Source organism: Hetaerina americana, unplaced genomic scaffold (assembly GCF_022747635.1).
Source record: "Hetaerina americana unplaced genomic scaffold, ioHetAmer1.1.p SCAF_3, whole genome shotgun sequence".
Classification (NCBI taxonomy): Eukaryota; Metazoa; Arthropoda; class Insecta; order Odonata; family Calopterygidae; genus Hetaerina; species Hetaerina americana.
In genome coordinates, this window is record NW_027286874.1 from 48,534,140 (window position 1) to 48,550,305 (window position 16,166).

General features: G+C 36.1%; 1 protein-coding gene across 1 annotated transcript in view; it reads right to left on the bottom strand.

Annotated features, from left to right (window-relative positions):
• Nucleotides 1-11,730, bottom strand: part of LOC139690900 (titin homolog) — a 370,135-nt gene extending 358,405 nt beyond the window's left edge. Inside the window, exon 1 of the mRNA XM_071588519.1 lies at nucleotides 11,366-11,730. Coding sequence (XP_071444620.1) covers nucleotides 11,366-11,381 — 16 coding nt within the window. The 5' untranslated portion in view covers nucleotides 11,382-11,730. The remainder of the gene's footprint in view (nucleotides 1-11,365) is intronic.
• Between the last annotated feature and the right edge of the window lie 4,436 nt (nucleotides 11,731-16,166).

Genomic DNA, 16,166 nt, shown 5'->3' on the forward strand with positions numbered 1-16,166 from the left:
ATACTATGTGAGCTCTACCCTCACCTATTAAACCAACATAAGGGTTGATTACTGTGGTTTTCTTTCATAAGCCAGCCAATTATCATTTTTTATTTCAAATATTTCATTCGTGGCATATAATGGCGCAGTATTAGTAGTGAGTACAGTAGGCTAAAAAAATACATATTAATAAAAACTCAAAAAGTATGATTTCCGCATTTAACAAGTTAGTTTTTGTTCGGCGTCAAGTAATTCATACAGGTACATTGGCAATGTAAAGGTAGTGGCAAAACTGTTATCATTAAGTTAAACCTACGTCAGGTCAAATACATAATATACGACGTGAAACTAACAAGACATATCCATACTTCATATATTTTTACAAGTAATCATTCGTTTGCTTTCATTTGAATGAAATCTACATATGAGAAGCCTATTAATAAACGTTTTGGAAAGAATGATTAGAAAATCTTTTACACGTTTAATAAATCGGAGAAAATCCAACAAAAACACCTAGTCTTAAAAAAATCAAACGGCAGGTTTCATAGTAAAACATGAAAATTTGATAAAATAAAATCGAAAACTTCGAGTTGGATTTATTAAATTTAAATATTAAGATTGTTTATAATGTTGATAACATTTTCATGAAGGATTATCAACATTAAAATGTTGATAATCCTTCATTTGACATTATCAAAAATCAACATTGTTGATAATGTTAAATGAAGGATTAAATACTACCTAAAGGATTAAACACTAACGAAAGATACTTTTAATCCGAGTTTTAGAACATAGGGCATTCGCGGTAGTTGTGCATATTAAACGAAAGGAGGAAAAATAAATTAAAATAATTACGACAGTAAAAACATTTCGTTGAGAAAACATGCAATACTATTGCTATAGTCCTTTTATCAAAATTCTTGCTAATGAAAATATTTTTAATTTTCCTTTTATTCAACTCATTACATCATTAGGGATTTTTATGTAGCCAAAAATGAACAGAAATGGCTATCTTCCAAGATATTTTAATGCACATTATTAAAAGGTCACTCAAGGACAGCGGCGTGTAAACTTCACCCACCGTTCGGCTTAGTATTCGGTGAGCGCTATTATACCCTCATATTTTGAACAAACCTTGGAGTTTATTACGGTGATAATCAAGGACACACGTTTGCTACAAAGTATTCTCCGGATAATTTGATGAACGACGTGTTTTAAAAAAATTAACACTGGGAAAATGTACATTTAAATAATCTTATTTTGTACCTATATCGTACGTGGTACAAAAAGTTCGTCCTAAAAGTTTTACTACCTGGAAACTGAAAATACATACGATTTTTTTTATCAAGCAAGTAAGTTAATTTCGTTCCATTCACCATTCTAAATTACTTTTTCACCTCTTTCGACAACGCCACAATCCACGCCTACGTGATGGTAAATCATCCACAATTCTCTCTGTCTCTCTGACGAGTCTCTTAAGAGGCCTCTAAAGAGACACGCCAATCGTCTTGATTTAAATAACTTGAGTAATAGACTAACTGTGCGAGGAAGAGCATAAACCATACATAATTAATGTAACATGCATTAGTATTAACAAACCTGGAGTCACCCAATATATGTACACCATTACAATGCAACAATTTTAGAGGGTAATAATCATTCACCTTGACCGGAATTCAAACCCGGGTCCCTCGATGTGAGGCCGAGTGCGTTAGCCAGTTAAGCTGTCTAGGCGTTCTTTTGCATTCCGAAATTTTGCGGCCCTCGATAGGTAAACTGGCTTAAGTACTCGGCCGATCATGGAGGGGTCCGGGTTCGAATCCTGGTCAAGGCTAATGATTTTTACCCTCTGAAATTGTTACATTGTAATGGGAAATTAACGTCTTGCTTAGCTGTTTATTTTATTTTTTAGGGATACTCTTGAATTCCTAACGATAAGCAAGTTGGTAAGATTCTAAAATTTGACTTTAATCAGAGTCAAAGAACAGTTCATTGTAACATTCAATGTAATTTCAGGTTAAAAACAGTGGCACCAGAATGTATGACCTCAATAGAGAGTTTTTACAGATCTGGAGAATATATTTAAGATTTTCAAGGCCATTTATCGAATGACACGTTTTAAATGTCTGTATGTATTCGAAATTTCATAGATTTACGGTTTTTCTTAGAATATATTAAATAACTAATGAGTATTTTTTCAAAACTTTACACCAACGTTAGAAATTTCCTATTTTTGAACTATTCTGGCAGAGGTACATGGTAGCAGTTCGAATATCGCTGGAACATTTGAAAAAATGCACAGAAATAATATAGAGGGAGAATTTTAGACTTCATTCTATTTTTTCCGAAACCTACGCGACGACATCCTAACAGAGCTTAGTTATGCCCAACTCCATTTAAAACGTCGTACATTTTTTGGAAAGGTATTTAAATGAATAAAATCGTCTCGAAAACATATTTGAATGAATTCGACACCTTCCTGTCCTTCCACTTTTCTTCCTGCACTTTTAATACATAGACCGTTTCAACCGTACCAATATTAAATTATATCCTTTTTACATTTGAAAGTAAACGTTTGCGCAGAATAATGAACAGAACTTGAAAAATTAACAATAAAATCTCCAAGAAATATGTAGAACAATAATAATTTTAGAGGACTCTTGGCAAAGACAAATTTCTATTCGCTTAAGAGCACTTTAAATTTGAACATGTGTGTGCTTCGGTGAATAAGCACGTATTTGTGAATATGGCAACGTAGAATAAGGTGATGGAGTGTACACACTGGCACCGCAACAAGTACATTTTGGCTCTCACCACTGTGGCAGAAAACACACGATGTATTTACGAAATAAATTCCTAGGATGAGCGGAGAGTAAACAACTTCAATTAACTCTCATTCGACCTTCTGAGATCATGTCAGTGCAAGTTGGTCATTTGATTCACATTATAAAAATTACATTGATGAGCCTAATGATTTTAAAGATATACATACTAACAAAGAAAATACAGGATAAAATAATGATGAAAAAAATTGGAAAATATTAGGAATTAAAATATTGCCCTGAAACTGGGGTAAGTTCTTTTCGCAACTAATGGACAAATTAATACTCGAAGGTGGAACTCATTTACAACACTATGCATGGCACACATATTTTGCTAAAGACGTAATATATATTTTAAAACCTTATTACAAGTATATTGGTCATGAAACACTTGGTCAGAAAAAGGTCAAATAGCGTTGAATTGAAGCTATGCACTACGCTTTTTACCCTTGAAACCGTTGTACTACTCTGCCAATTGAAAGGTGATCTCTTCTTCTAAAGTGGAGGCCTAGTTGCATATATCTCTCTCCACTATTGTTGTTTTCAAATCATTTTATGTTGTTACTCTCCGAGTACTTTTTATCTCATCCAGGGACTTATTTCTTGGTCTTTCTCTTGTTTTTTTCCTAGTCCTTTTCCCTTGTTCTTTCACAACCTCGAATCATCCAAAAATTGAATCATCATCACTATGTAAATGGCATTCAAATATATATCTAAGATCCACAATTGAGGAGAAAAACTACAGAATCTGCAGAAAATCATTAAATCTTAACCATTCGGAGTAAAAATATCATAAATATTACCATTCATATAATACCCTAGGAAAAAATAAATTATACCTCCAATATATGTGCATTGATTACACAAAAGAACGCTGTATACGAATTGAATCGCTACTGAATCACAATTTCTCACATTAATTTAAGAGAAAAAATATTCACCACCTCCTTTATCAATGGTGTTCAAATTGAAAATCTATAATTATTTAGATAATGGCAACATTTCCGCAAAAATTTATAAAAAATGATAGAAGTAGATTGAAAGATAATTTTTATACGCTCATAAATGTTCAAAAATGGACCTATAACCAAATAAAATACTTCTCATTTTTGGCTGATGATGCGCAGTTCACGTTATACATTTTGCTATGGGGATTGGGGAGTGTGCGCGCGCACACACACACACACACACATATACATATATATATATATATATATATATATATATATATATATATATATATATATATGTATATATACATATATGTATATATATATATATATATATATATATATATATATATATATATATATGTGTTGGTATGTATTCGATTCCTTGATACGAAAGGATTTTTCGTGGTATTCTAATATTCAATGCTGAATGATGGACAAAATAAATCATAGAAAGAAAAGAGCAGACTTACGTAATAAGAAATGTGAGATATTTCTTTACCACCACCTTATCGAGAGGGTCTTATTTCCCGAATATGACTATACGAATCCGGAATTCGTGTATTTATCCACTCTACATCTTGAAACATCTTTCGGAATGACATGACTATAGCATACTGGAATGTTTTAAAAGCAAACAATAGCCCTCCACTCAGGTAATTGTTAGAAACATTGTACCCACACACTGGTCCACCTTTTTAGAAATATTTTAATTTTAACAATAGTGCGGTGATTTACGAAAATATTAATTGAAATTTTTACTTTATATTTCTTTGAATATGGTATGCGAACTTCAGGTGAAGTTTATTACGTTTTTTCCGGTCTAATGTTGGTGAATATAGCTGAAAATGTAAAATGAAGATCAAATACAACAAAAAGTCATGTTCTAGGCAAAAAAATAAAATAAAATGACGTAATTGCTAAAACATAATCAAAAATATCCTTGCAGCATTGGCTGCGTTTATAAGGAAGAGGCACCCTACTGTAAATATGTACACATCATTTTTATGTACACCTTAAGATTCCTACGATGATGCAAAATGCTTTACAGGAACGGGGATTTTGGTAATTAATCTCACGAGCGACCAACGCCGCTAATTTCGATTTATCAAAAAATAATAGTTTTATTAGTTATTCGATCCGGCTTTTAACAAAGCTAACTTATAAATTGCAGTGTGTTTTCGACCTTCTCATGATAGTAAAATTTTTTTATAAATCTTACGAACTGAAAATCGTATGGGCACAAATAACAGCTGATTCACCGGAACGCCAACAATCAATCGATGGTTAGTTACTCTAATTTATTCATTTTAAGTACTTACTCTAAACTCGTAGTTACTTGTATGAAATATTACACACACTTTCAAAGATCAGATATGGCAAAGAACATCTAGTATTTTAAATATACGCAAGTGTTATAAGGAATTGATTAAATGCATGAAAAAATGAGTATAATGAGAGGAACATGGAATCTGTGTCGATAACTTTGTGTTTAAAATATCAAAATTTATTTTTCCTAGAAATAAATTATAAAAGGCGAAAAAATCCGCACGCATTTTTCCGAGCAAGGGACGGCATCTCCTTCATTCATTATTTCTGCCACCTTTGAATTACCACCACAGCTTCCTCTCACCTCCTACCCTATCTAATATTTTTCTTTTGTTATTCCAATTTTTCTTTTCAGCGCCTAATTTGTAAAAGACTTTTGCTAACGCAATTGTTCTCCTAATGGCCATGCATGGGAATTGCTCATTTCCAAAATATGTTGATATATCAAGAAAAATAAATAGGGCGAAAGGAAACAAAAACAATTGCTAGTAACTTTAGTGGGTACTCTGGCTTTAGTACCATAAAAACTCCACAGATTACCTGATTAATCCCTGTAAATGTCCCATCAATCCAAAATCCACCAACGGATTTAATTAAATGCTTTACTAAATACTAAAAATCATTTTTCCCCTTCTATAAAATAAGTACATAAAAAACTATTCAATTTAAACATAACCCATGAACATCTTCCCAATTGTGTAAATTCCTCTCGGGTCATCCATCGGGTTATATCGTCCATCTCGGCCGACGTTTCGATGTCTGACTCGGTCATCGTCTTCAGGGCTTCTGAATGCCGTTTGCCACTTTTTCCCCCGTATATATATATATATATATATATATATATATATATATATATATACACTGTATATATGATTTTCCGCCCAATCAGGTGTTATTTGATTGGACCGTGGAATGGGTTATTCCGCAACCGCTGCCCTCTTCGTAGCCTTTCCTATTTTGTTGTCTCCACCCCGAAGAGGAGTTAATTCCTACGGGGTTTCCGTATTGTTTTTATTATATTTCAACTATATATTTTATATACATTCTTGTAAGATTTTACTTTACCGAAATAAAGACCTTTAAAAGTGAAAGTGAAGTGGCAAACGGCATTCAGAAGCCCTGAAGACGATGACCGAGTCGGACATCGAAACGTCGGCCGAGATGGACGATATAACCCGGTGGAGGACCCGAGAGGAATTTACGCAGCTGATACGCCGGGAAAACACCGAATCTTTTACCATCTTCCCACTTTTACATCACTTTTATACCATTCCCCACCCGACATAAAACACAAATTCCTGTATACTACCAACATTATCCACCCTCTCAATGCTTCATTTTCCCCCACTTCCAGTTCCACCCGTCCCCATCAAAACGGATTCGTTGTCTCTCAACTGTATATGGCAGCCATAAAAATTAATTTGCCTGATGGAGATGCCATAATGAATATTCCTTTTTTCACAAAACTTAAACGTTTTCTTCCGTACCCAACCCCTCTGTCCTAATCGCTTCTCATCAAATGCCCTTCTTGCACCTTATTCCTCCATTTACCCCTTAAACTCCACCTAATTACTCGCAAACCGTGCAAACCCATTATTTTTTAAAGATATTATACTCTTCTTAACACCCAAACGGCATAAGTGACAGTTCTTCTCAACGATCTTCATCCAGTGTGTTCGTTTTAAGATGTATACGGAGTCTTCTGTGAAGTTCTATAATCTTTCCTTCATCCTACATACTCCCATTTCCCTTCCTCCAATCCCACTTATTTTTCTCTTCATCTTCAAATGAATCTTTTCTTCTCTTTTAATTTTATTGAACGCAATACGATTCGCAGAAAGGCTGATGATTTAAATACTAGACCGCACAACAGAGAAGTAACATTTTATTGATCAAATATTATTATCTCTTAACTATAAGTTAAAACAGTTATGATTGATAGTTTTCAACGAATTCAAAAAAGTGGTACCAAGAAGATGAATATTTGGGTGAAGTCGCTAAGTACATGCAGAAGGGAGATCAGTTTTTAAAAATTTGCTATATTGTAAAAATATCAGATAGGTGTCAATTCAATTATCTTAAGTACACGTACCTATGATCCCCTCCACTCGCCGTTCCCTTTCAGGGTACGCAAAGTAACAAAATTCCTAATTGTAAGGCGGTTTCTGATTATTACAGCCTTGATTGCTTCGTAAGTCTTCGCCACACGCACACCTCATTTCATACATGATCTTCCCCACTTCTATTATTTCTAATCGTCGGCCACATTTACCCACGACTCTCGGTCTACCCCGTCCTCATGATACCACTTACTCTACTCTCATGCTTGTTCATTTTATTCTTTATCATTCAATATGACGATTAAAAAAACATCTTTGACTAAATACTGATATTGATTATTAAGGTGGGACATATTAACATCTTGTGGTTACCTATCCAGTATTTCACGTACTTGGCTGGCCTCATACCAGCCAGCTTCGGAAAGTGTGATGAAGAGATAACAGAGAAGATAATCTGTATCTCTCTTTAACTGGAACTATAAATTACTGATACGCACGAAACGTGACGATTTATGTTGTTGAAAGCAAACCTCAATATCTAATAAACGTGTTTAGCATGCAGCCTCATAGACGCCCGCTGTGCAACGCAAACTTTTTCAATGGCTCCCGGGCGAGGGTGAGGCTCCCACAAATAGCAAAAAAGGAAACTATGATGTTTTTTGTAAACGGTTAGTATACTCATATGTCATTCTTCACATTTAAAGGGCTGCATGTAACATAAAACAACAAAAGTTTATTTTAAGAAAAAGAACAACTATTGTTGTCACTGACCTATAAGAAGCATAAAATCGGAAATATTCTGCACCAACAATATTCCAAGCTAAAAAAAGGCGCACAGTAATGGATGGAGGGATGACAGGGGTTATTGACCCCCACAGGTTGTCAAGAATTCGGTAAATATTTCCAAAGGAAAAAAATTAATGATACATAGTTTAAAAATGTGTCGACATCTTTGTAATTAAATCATATCTCATCGCATTTAACTACGGATTTTTCCCAAATTTTGGGGACGAATGTCGTAGAAAAGTCTTGATCCCTCTGCTCTGGAAGTAGGCAGGTCACCGACATTACCTATCCCGCTTCACAAATCCCGAGCCAACCTCGTCTACAAGTTACCTCATGTTATCAGTTAATAACGGCAAGCAAGATTTTAAACTACTTAAAAAAGAGAAATTCACGATAAAGGCGACATTTAGCTTAAAGATATAAAGCAAAATTACCTCAATATCGGACTCTCACAGCGTACGCATCCATCCATGAAAATAGAAATCAATATACGATTAATTACGGAAGGCAAATGAATCCCTGCTTCTCTTCTGGTATTACATTAGTTGAATACTAATAGTCTCATGCTAAGTCAGTCAAAGGAAACGCTCCACACCACTTAACCTTATAATTTAACTCGCAGTCATATTTAAGAATACTATTGAATACTACACCCACAGATAATATTAAAATGGCTGAATTTCAAGTTCGACGTCAACTAGAAAGTTAAACTCTCATCATAGAACTATTTAAAAAAACACAGTAATCAACCCGAAGTTCGGTTTGGTAGGTGATGGTAGAGAAATAAGATAGTACTCAATTCATAAACACAAGAATTTTCCTAAGTTAAATAAATAGCGCATTTCTTTCTAGCGTCTAATTTTCTTTAACAATACAGACAAACGAAACTGCAGGCTATGATAACGTTCGACTGAACATTATCATGATGATCAGGTAATAAAGTGAATTTTCTAAAGATAAAACGTTGGTCATAATTATAAGTTCAAGGGCTCCCCGCGCAAGAAATAATTAAGTCCGCCATAGCCTCGAATACAGCGGAAGCCCGGGCCAAAATGAATTCGAAACAAAGCAAAACGACAGCCCCCGTCTTTGTCGCTGCATCCTTTTTCTTCTGCACTCGGCTAGCTGCCGCAGACGTGTGCCGGCGAATCGTGTTTGACGAAAACCCACGTGTCTTCCCATTCCCCACCATTCCGTCCTCTTTTTACCCTCCTCCCTCCGCAGCTCTCTGCAAACCTTTCCAGAACCTCTCTTTCCTCGTCACCTCCACTGGGGGCTAAAAATATTCGGCGGGAGAAGCTGCGGCAGTCGCGGACTGTGGCGCTCCTGGAACACGACTGATAGAGCCAAGGAACCGGTCGATCCCTGCGCCCTGAACGGCAGAGCATACATCAAGCAAGAAAAACCAAATACTCTACTGAGAGTCGATGACCATGAGCGATTGGTAATGAAGATTGTGCAAGAATAGCACCAAAATATACAGGAATGAATCAAAACCCTAGCTTTAGCATTAACACACGTTTTCTGTTGGTCCCGGTTTTCATATCGGAAAGTGTGCATAGCCTTTGTTTATAGCTAGGCCATCAATACAAATAGCAATAATTCTGGCTTATATTAGTCTGAAATATTAGTACTCGTGTCACATTCGAAAGATTCTAAAATGTTCTCCTAATACTCTTCTTTGTACTAATGGCAATTACTATGGTTGAATACCTACTAGACTTTGAAAATTTAAGTTATATAAAGTTGGTCTTGCATGTCTAACTAAAAAATTATCAAAAGCGATTAACCATCCAAATTTAACTGACTGGTACATTGAAATCAAATCCCATTGAGTAACCCGTAATAAATGAGACGGCAAAAGTAGTGTTTCCAGTTAGGTTTGCAACTATAGTAAAACTGTGCGGTATAAATTATAACAGTCCATGAAATTAGTTAGAGAGAAGGATATTTAAGCTTGTGTCTTGGTTTAGCCACGGCTTCAAAATTAGAATATGAATCACTTCAATAGAGTAGAAAAAAATAATATCTCGCGTACAATGAATTCAATTATTCTCTTTTAATAACTGTCCATGTTCATACAATATATCATAAGAGTATCAATGAAAGAAGTTCACATGGAAGCATAGCGTGCATTTGCAATCACAAGCATATTTTTTATCAATAGAGCATATGCAAGAAGTGATTTTTCAAATGCTGCCTTTACTTTGTACTTCTTTCATATGCAAGATGGCCAAATAACATTTGCCGACGTCTGCATTGTGTCTGCCATAGTTTTCAAATCAAGGCTACTGAATAAATAGCTATCTCCATCATATGAGTACATTTATAATAAACTCTAAATCACTTAATTTTTTTTAAGTTTGGGACGCATTACGACAAGAACTTACGCCATCTTAAGGAGAATCAAATTCAAATGAGGTTATGGTAGGCCATCTGGAAGCTATCTCCATTATTATTCTACAGTTTACTTACATTCATCATTTTTTTTAACTGAATTGGACTTCTAAAAGCAAACATTTAACCGACTGTGCATCTGAATCAGATGGAGTAACACTCACTGTCTGTTCGTTAATTGCTCAGAGGAGATTGCGGGAAATCATAACGTTTCTTCAAATGTTAAATGAGTACTTATTGGTTAAAGAATCAAGCTTTTAATGTTTCCATAAGGTTTTCATATAGCTACCATTATTAACTCCTAAGACAATTGTAGCTTTAACCTATTAAAAAATTTCAGGGGGAAAAAGAATTAAAAGCATAAAATACTTCTTATGAAATCTTTGTCGGTATGTGTTATATTCTTAGAGACATTATGGCAAGTATTACGTTTAACACATTGTCTCCGAAGCACGTGATTGAAGCAATATTAATTGAAAAGGGTTTTTTATTGAAATTATTTTACTTCGTTATATTATAATATTAATTAGTACACGGTATTCAGCAGTGTGTTATAAATTTCCAATGTGAGATTTACAGAAGACTAACGCTAGTACTTCGAAGTCAAACCTTGGCTGTCGCCCTTCGACATCCTCTTCTGAGAGCACTGAAGATCGGTTTAAAGCACTAACAAGAGAGAAAACTCAGGCCGGTATCTGGTTGAGATTAGATTATTGCAAACTGTAAAATGCAACTTAGTGTGACCCTGTTCCTGCATTTATATCTTGAAAAAATATCGGGAAAATTCAAGTCTTCAGACAAAGAATTGGGTTTCAAAAACTGTAGATATGATTTACGTATTCCACTCCTTTCCTTCACGGCCTCTCTTGGATTCCCTCATTAATGTACATTTTTTTTATCATTACCTACTGCGTTATAATTCAAACTCTCATAACATTCACGACTCGTTTCAAAACGGCCCTAACAGAATATCCCTACGTGTCGGAGGCAAGAAATGTCGGTGACAAATGCCAACGAATAAAATTACGAAAACATCACCCACCTGATACCACAGTCATGTTAGCAATTTGACCCCTTCCTCGGTCATCAGCAGGTCGGGGTAAGCCCGTGGGAGGCCTGCCACTGGTGGTGTCGAGGTTATAAGTTCACGGAGTAGGTCCGACAGTGGGCGTGGAGTGAATGCACGGACTCGATAGTCAAGTGCGGTTTGATCCCTTCCTTCCCTCTTTTTCCTCTCTTCTCCCCGTGAACCCAAGGTTCACAATTCGCTATCCGGGGGCACCACCCGTCGTCGGATCAAAAAAAAGAACACTCACTGGAGCCTCTGGCACCGGGGGCGCACGGACAAAACGCGCGCGCGCCCACACTCCACGAGATGCTGCCGGCACGAACTCACTCGTTCACGGGCGGGCGGTGTTGCGGTCCCCCTCGAGTGAAAGTGTGGACGGGGCGAGAGAGAGAGAGCAAGTCGGAGCCAGAGGAAAAGACGCAAGGGAGTGAGAGAGAAGAGTGGAGGGAGAGAGGGGAATGTGGCATGAGGGGAGAAGGGAGTAAAGAGAGAGAGAAAGATTCAGGAATGACGAGGGGAGCGTGGCGGAGGGCGGGTGAGAGGAGTAAAGAGCAGGGCTAAGAGTAAGTGAAAGAGAAAAAGGAGGAAGTGGAGAAGACGTGGGGGATTTTCGCGTGCTGCCGCCTGCTGAGCTCTAAAACAAGAAGTCGTCTGAAGCGAGTGGTTGCGGTAGCCGCTTAAAGAAAGTTGAATTCGGATGAGCGATGTACGTTCATGGGAAGGATAAAGAGGGAAAACGGTGAAGCTAAAATGAATGCCCGCGTCGAGTTGTACTGTCAATGTCACTCCGTGAAGAGGAAAGGAGAGGATGTGGTTATTTGTTTCGGGATGTTTTCAGGTGAGGACGCCGAGGAAGTGTTGAAAGTTCTTGATGAGAGCATCATTTCACGGTCCCCTAATCCCCCGGATCGATCCTTAACGATTCATTAGCATAGAAGAGGATGGTTGGAAGTCCGATTTCAGGCTTCTTCCAAGTTTGAAGTGTTAAGGAATCTTTGTTTAGAGTCAGAGATATTTTCCTCTTTCAAAATATATTGAAGCTGTTGAAAGAATATTTCCTTACCTGCATTTGTGCCCGCTCTAATCTATGAATTAATTCAATTAATTGAAAATTTCAGATGAAGTAAAATTCATGATAATCGCTCTTTTAACTTCTTACACCATATTTTGTTAAAAGATATTTACTCTCCCAATTCTAAATTTTACTATGCAATTCCAAAGATTTTTACAGTTATTTCAAAGATTTTCCCATCCTCAGCTATTCCCAGGTTTTGAGGCTTCAAGGATTGCTAAGAAAATTCTTCTCCCAAATCAACTTCTCTACATATCGATTTTACGCATGAGGAAAGCAGTCCGAATTCCTTCCGAGTGCCTTTACTAGAATAGCTTATAGACTGCAATAATCGTTACGAAAATAACCTTCTCTATACAGCAGTAGGTGCGTGTGTCTCAGCAAGATATGACTCCATTAATTAAGCCTTCCCTTTGTCACTACTCCTGGAAATCTCTCGCTTCTAATGATTGTTTAAATCAAAATGTAATTTACTTCCCTTAATTCGCATTGCATGCACTTATAGCCGCTTTGCTATCGAATCGGCGTTAATAAAAAAAATATTAATGCGATTAAAATAATTTTTTGCGCAGAAAAAATGCAATCTGGTCCAAATACGAGAGTTGTAGAGTAAACAGTAGAGTACTTTTGCACATTGTTTTCACAGTTCGTAAGTGTGTGTATTTCCGTTGATCGACGTCTTCCAGATCGAGAAGAACCACCGGGTGCGCTGGAAGCTGAGGGAATGGGAGTTGAGAGGAACGGATGATGCGAGTGTGGAGGGAGACTAGTAAAGGAGAGGAACAAAGGAATCAGGGTTTTTCCCCGCGACCGGTTCGAGAAAGCATCGGGAGCCCCGGAGACGGGAAGAAAAATGGAGGAGAATATGATGTCGGGAGTGAAGAATAAATATCAAAATTTCGCTGTAGATTGCCAGAATGCAAGTGGTGAGGAATAATTATGATTGCAAGATCAATGCAGAACGTTTTGATTAGAGGGTGAAAATGAATGAAGGGTCCAAGATGGTTGCCATCTCAAGGATGCTTCCTTTGATGAAAGATGTGGCAACGGGTCAGTAGAGAATGATTAATATAGAGAAGATATCATCGAATTTCGTAGTTGGTGATATGGTATAGGTGATGATATCGATTAGAGCACGGATCTTCAAAGGGAATAAGCTAAATAAGTAATAAATACAATTTCTACAAAAATAGATAATTTATTTTTTTCATGATTATAATAACCAAACAATGGGGTTATAATTCTGCATAAAATGTTTAATGTCTGTCGCTATCATACCTGTAATTATTTGGCAAGTCTTTGGTACATGCAAGCTTGGAAGTTTTTATGCATGCATGCAATCATCACTAAGATATTTTTGATTTTAGAAAATTTTTTGTGGCTGCATTTCTGCAACTTTGTCTTTGGAACTTTGCCATGTTTCCATGCAATTTTGCCACAAGGTTAATATACTCTTTGTGATAATCCACGAATTTATACATTGTTTTACAGTCATAAATCGGCACAAAATCAATGCAATCAAAAGACCAAATTTGCGCTCCTGCAATGTAGAATTTACTTAAAATTTCACCACCCCACAAAGATGATGAGCCATCTTATTTGTTGTACTTTTTCCAGATTTATTTATCACTGTAAGTTTTTATAAAATGTTCAATGCTCCATTATAATTAGTTTTTCCTGCAAAATTGCCATTTATGGGGCATGTTAATCAAATTTAAAATTATCATTGGACTACTTGCTCATGCAGAAATCTACATACATTGCCCAAAATGTTGAGCTTTTCTTTTTCCAGCAGAGCGGATTTTTTAAACCACTTAAAATGACACCACACCTGTTGAATGACCTTAGTTACATGTTATTTCATTTCAACATTGATTGAAAAAGTTGAAATTGAAAAATCTAAAAATCAAGCATAAGATTGCTATTATTGGAACAATTAAATGCTCATATTGGAAACATGATGGTATAAAGGAAACCTTTCCTTATCATAAGTAGAATCCAATTTTTCACTATTGGGATTTTAACTTACCTTTATTGCCATTAAATGAAGAACACAATGTATCTTTCGACTGTTTTTTATTTACATACAACTAGTTTCAATGCTTAAGCGTCATAATCAGGTGTGACTTGATGATGACGCATAAGCATAAGTGGAAAGATAAATTGCGTTCTTCATTTAATGAACTTCCACAAAATTGAGCCGGGAACAATTGAATACCTTCATTGCACCTAAATGTAACAAAAAAAGCATTTAAATTGAGCATTATATCATATTTTTTATTTATGAAATTTTGTATTTATTATATATTAAAATATGCATGCCATTTTCCCCTCAACTCTAGTTCACATGAGTGATCGGGGTGGTTGGATGGCTAACCTACAGGCTTCCTACCACGATGGCCCAGGTTCGAATCCTGGAGGCAGCAGATTTTTTTTCAGTGATATCCCGATCCCTACTTGAGGTGCTTGGTAGAGAGCACTTGAGTGAGTATGACAACACTCGGATGAGATGTTAAACTGTGGACCCCTTGGTGCCTTTTGACAAGAGTAGGCTAATATCGAGGCCGGGTTTCTCTCCACCCTTCCTTTCCCATCCATCCTTAACAACACAAATGACCTTGGCTGTCAGTCGCCTCCCCTAAAACTATTACTCTAGTTCACATAAACCTTGATATAACATATTTTTCACTGTCATTTAACAATGTAAAATGGAGCTTATATTGTATTTAATTGAATATACATAAAATTAATTGGTACAATTCGAATTTATTTATAAAAGGACTACAAAATTTCAATAAAATAATGTCTGACAATTTATTAAAAAGTTTCAAACATTAATGTGATGGTGAATAATTTAGCACCACACAGTTTTTCTATTTACTATGGTACTGAACATTGAAACTATCCCCAGCCAAATGGAATCAAGAAATACCCACTAGAAGCACATTCTGGATCTCAGACTTTGTTTTGTTCTGGCCTTGCAAAAGTGATATAAAGCCACTTTCATTAAGTAGAATTGTCTTGGCAAAACAGATTCACTTCAATCGCCTGACTTATAATTTCCTTTGCTAAGTTCAGTGCATGCACCACGTAACCCCCCCCCCCCATAAGCTACCTTCCTGCAAGTGATATCATTGAGTATTAACTATAATTCGAAAATCAGCAGAGGAAAGTGCTATGATATTTTTCTGAAGAGAATTCCTAATACCAGTCCTCCGGTGCTATATCTTGCTTGCCATCAATATGGCTTAGATTACAGGGGCAAAAACCATTGTAATTCCTCCAGAATCCTATCTGTAAAATTATAATAAAAATATAGATCCTGAAGTACTCAGTATTCAAGGTATAATGCCCACAGCATAGACATAGCTAATTGTTGATTCAGTAGTTTCTCCAGTAAATAGTAAATATTTCTCAACTATTCACTCTTTTCCAATGCTAATTTTTAATATATGAAGGCTATCAAGAAAGTAACTTACATTTTGACCCAGCTTGGTGATAGGTAGGGGAGAGCCACCATCTTTGTGTCTTAACATCCCTACACTCAGTTCCCATCGTGCTGTGGCAGTGTACAGGTTGTGGTCCATCTACTTTGCTCACTGCAAACTGTTAAAATGTGCGCTGCAATAGAAAATCCCACGAGTTTTGAAGTGCGATCTGTGATTAGGTTTTTAATGGAAAAAACCACAAGCCATTTGAAAT